Source organism: Diadema antillarum, unplaced genomic scaffold (genome assembly GCF_040938485.1).
Source record: "Diadema antillarum isolate AM-2024a unplaced genomic scaffold, OU_Dant_1.0 scf00000226, whole genome shotgun sequence".
Lineage (NCBI taxonomy): Eukaryota > Metazoa > Echinodermata > Echinoidea > Diadematoida > Diadematidae > Diadema > Diadema antillarum.
Window position 1 is genome coordinate 87,501 of NW_027271115.1, and position 4,640 is coordinate 92,140.

General features: G+C 38.1%; 1 protein-coding gene across 1 annotated transcript in view; it reads right to left on the bottom strand.

Moving 5' to 3' along the window:
- LOC139724648 (uncharacterized) overlaps nucleotides 1-4,434 on the bottom strand; it is a 58,340-nt gene extending 53,906 nt beyond the window's left edge. The window contains exon 1 of the mRNA XM_071635779.1: nucleotides 4,306-4,434. Coding sequence (XP_071491880.1) covers nucleotide 4,306 — 1 coding nt within the window. The 5' untranslated portion in view covers nucleotides 4,307-4,434. The remainder of the gene's footprint in view (nucleotides 1-4,305) is intronic.
- Nucleotides 4,435-4,640: the final 206 nt, after the last annotated feature.

Consider the following 4,640-nt stretch of genomic DNA (forward strand, 5'->3'; position numbering starts at 1 on the left):
ATTGAAACATATCATACTTTTACAGATATTATCTAACCATGTTCATGTAGTTTATGTAAAATGTTTAAAAGGAGAAAAATTACTAGTACTTTTTTTTTGTCTAGACATAGTTGAATGGGTTCCAACGTCCTTATCACCTGACTTTTTGCCTTTTGAACTCAACTATAGGTCATCGCACTAGCCATTCTAGCTTCCTCAAATCATGGGTCCATGCTCAAATAAACACTAATCGATACATCAGGTGCACGTCATAACAAGAACAACAGCAACAACAAAGAAATGAAAGGACAGAGAGAAAAGTTGGGAAAAAAATCTTCTTGAATTTCGAGCTCTTATTTGTGTATTTACATGCAACGTACAAGTTTAAAAACAAGTTGAGAGTTCAGTAATTGCGTTAATGTCATCCGCGTGAATTTGGAGCTTCTTATTTGCGTTACATGCAACGTACAAGTTTAAAAACAAGCTGAGAGTTCAGTAATCGCGTTAATGTCACGGAATGGTGGCAGTCAGATGGGGGGGGGGGGGTTAATCCTTTGATAATTGAGGAACATTTCCGGCAAGCATTTAGCGCGGCTACAAACGCGCGCGCTGCGTCAACTGGACATCGCGATGGATGTCCCTATGTCAGTGCGTTTCCGTGGACGATATGTTAACTCCTAGACGTCACCGACGTAGAAAGTCATGTGATTATTCTTATATCCTCCCCCCCCCCCCTTTTCTGCCAGAAATGCGGTGAATGATCAGTATTAGGTCAGAGAATTCACTAGGGACTTGCGCCGTGTAATTCGAGTTGAAGTCATACAGGAGAAAACTCCAACAAGTTGTGAACATACTGACAAGGGGAAAAAGGCGTGAGTGGTTGGAAGTGAACAGCAAAAAAGCAGAGCTATGCTTGACAAGCCGGTCTATGAAAAACACCTTAAGAAAATGTTTGAATTCTCATTCTTTTTTACTTTTTTTTTCTTCTCAGGCTTTTGATTTTCTTTTTTTTTTTTTTCTTTCTACATGGTCAACTCCCTTATTCCCCTATTTTCCTAGCGATCTTTTTAAGGGAGTTGAAAAGTGTGGCATGACGAATATTTTCTGAGGTGGTGCGCATGAGAAAAGGACACCGTTGTTGCCCCAGATGTTAGTACTACCATAATGAGGGTGTTTGTGCAGTTAATTGCGGTCCCATTAAGGCCTATATTTGACGATGGCCGTGAAACCGATGGACAGAGAGAGAGGGGAAGAAAGAGTTAGTTACAGAAAGACAGACTGTCAGAAAGACGGACCGACAGAAGAACAGAAAAAAGGGAGAGAAGATAGAGAGGGAGATTGATGGAGAGAAGGACAGACTGGATATAAAACATATAGACAGAAGAAAGAGAAGAGAAGAGAGAGAGAGGAAGAAAGATGGATCAAAATACATGATGTCATTGAACAGGTCGATGGGGGAGAGGAGAACAGTGTTAAAGAAATAAAAGGAAATCGAACATGGGAAATAGTGATTTTTGGAAATGACCCACATTTCAGTGTACACATTGTGAATTATGTGCACGAAGGGTTTTCTTCTTCTGCCCCCCCCCCCAAAAAAAAAAAGTGTTTCGTTTTCTCTTCGTGTTTGTTCGATCATTTCTTTCAGCTCCACTTGAGATGTCCAAAGGCAACATCAAAATTTCCAAGGTGTAGAATTCAGATTTCTTGTGAGTATAGCACTCACGTTTGATTGACGTGGCTCCTTTGACTTGCCTCTCAAAAGTAATAATAGACTAAATGATTATATCTAATAACTTATACCGTAATTTAAACATGGGCACAAAATGTGGTCAGAGTTTCAGCATTAACGGGTGTTTGAAAAGTAGTTAAATTACACTTCATTCATCCGGAAATGTTTTTCTTCATCGAAACTTTTTGGGACGATCGTGTCGAATTACTCCGTTTCCGTATATGAAAAAAAAAACAAACCAAAAAACATCTTCACATATGTCATTGAGTTTACCGTTGACAAAGTCTTACTGGTTTTACTCCATGTCATAATTTCTCTCCATGCAGTAAGAGAAGAATCTTTCATATACCACCAGTGACACTTCGAAACACACAAAGTGGAGCAATTTGTCTCTTTTTTGTGAACTGCGGTGAGATATCCAGTGTTCTATACTGGGAGCCAAGCAATTATATTTTCTGATGGAAGGATGAGGTGAAACATGATGGGATATGCACTTTACCAAGTGTCAGTTAAATGAATCGCATTTTGTGTTAAACAAATAAGATTTAGTTACAGTTAAAAGTGAGAACAATACCGCCTAAATGGTGGCAATTCTATCATATCAATGCTATGATTTGAAAATTCATGAAACCCATGTCAAACAGAACAAGTGAAGGTGATTCAATGAGGAGAAAAAAACCCAACAACAACAACAACAACAACAACAAAACTTTGCATGCCAACGTAACATCTTTCGAGTTCATCACCTGATTTTTGATGAATGAATGCACACGGGACTGATGATGGTTATTTCATGGGATTTCAGAGCCAGATATCCCGCATCCTTTTCGGTATCCTTCACCTTTCATGATAATGGTATCTTCTGGTCTATAAGGGTATCTTATGGTATCAGCCTCTAATCATGGTACAGTATCTTCATTAATGTAAGCACTATACTCTCTTCTAGTGAGCATTACAAGTATTTATAACTCAACAACGACATTTATACCCAATTAAAAATTGGTCAAGAGGGGCAGAGTGAATAAAACATATTGTACGCATGCAGGGGTGCGAGTACCACGCAGGATTCGAATCCACGACCTCCTGTTTTAGGGCACTGCCATGCGACATTCGATCCTTCCGAGAGCCGATCTAATTTGCATACTATCAGTGCACCTCCAGAGGCTCATGATGAAAACTTTATATTTCTTCCCCATGCCATTTTGTGTAGATGTCATTTAATCGGTGCTCCTAATGTGCGTTTTCCCCAAAAATGTTTGGATTAGATAAAGTCAAAGTCCAGAGACTGTATTAACAAAACTTATGCTGTGAATTTCTGCGGATCCCGACGTAATCTACAATCGCTTCACTCACGAGCATTATCCATTATACCCTCTCAGACAGGGGTTGTGTATGACATGATTATTTGCACATGATACAGAAGCATATAATTGGGGTCACATCCGTATATAAGATAGAATAGTTATCTCATCTGTGTGACAACAGAGTTTGTCGACATGGAGGATTACATCTTCACAAAATGTACAACATTACGTCATACATGTTAAACATAAACGCTGTTGCTGTCTTTGGCAGATAAGTGTATATACCTTAAGCATTGTGAAGAGAAAATCTGGGCAGTGGTTTAATCCACGTTCTGTAACATTCGAAAGCTCCCAATGAATTCATGCAGGTTGAGAGGAAATTGAATTGATTTGAAATCAAAGTGTGAGTAGTAGGGGGTTTCTTTTGCGTTGTTTTGTTTCTGAGTGAATACGGAGTGGGATTCCTACTTGCTTGATTTATATATATATATATATATATATATATATATATATATATATATCAATATACATAGATATATACTTATCAATATATTTGTTGGGTCTTTTTCTCGAGAAAATCCCTTAAATATTTAAATGATGCCTCATTTTTCATTTCATTCATTCATTCATTCATTCATTTATTTTTCATTTGAAACAGTAACATATGAATATATTACAGAAATTGAATACATAGATTTCATCATAATACAAAATAAAGAATAAGTTTACAGAAAAATTGTAAGTATACGAAAATGTTGGAATTATAACTTAATTGTAACATGACAAGGATTATCCCTGAAATTATGGATAAATATATCAAATGTTCTCTTATAATTTTCCTTGTTTTTAGCAGCTTTAATCTCAAATATCTCAACTTATCAATAAAAGTGTTAACCCGTTTTGCAACAACAACAACCAAAGGACAATACACAATGTTGCCCATAGATATATATGTATATATATATATATATATATATATATATATATATATGTTTATATCTACATTACACATATATTCGTTTTATGCTTTTCATTTTTACATTTTGGGGTTGGTTTTTTTTTTTAATCTTAAACGAGTATGCACCTGTAAACACCTGATTTAAAAAAAAAACACCTCAACGAAAAGCATTTCAATAGACAAAGCAATCTCCTTTTGCACCATACAGGTTGCGCAGTCACGATGGGAGGTTTTTTTTTTTCTCTCTCTCTCTCTCTCTTTTAGAAAACAAACACTCCAAATGGAATGAATGAATGAACTTCACACATGGCTGAAATAAAGGGCGTGATTCTTACTTTTGACGGGCGTGTAACTTTTGACGGTATTGCCTTTTCCATCAAGGTAGTCGTCACTCTCCGAGATCGCTTTCAGCACCTTCACCACTCTCTTGGGGATCGCAGTCCCCTCCAACTTCCTCAACACTTCCTCCTCGATATCTCCATCGTCATCGAATTCGTCGTCGTCGTCCGCGTCGACATCGATCCCCGTATCGGTCCTCTCTTGGGCTCTAGCGGCTGAGTCGTCCGCCGCCGCCCCTGCCGCCGCGGGCTGGGGTTGGTGCACGGAGTGCCGAGTACCCACTTGATCTAAATCCGGATTATATTCCCGACCATCGAGGCGATCGGAGTCG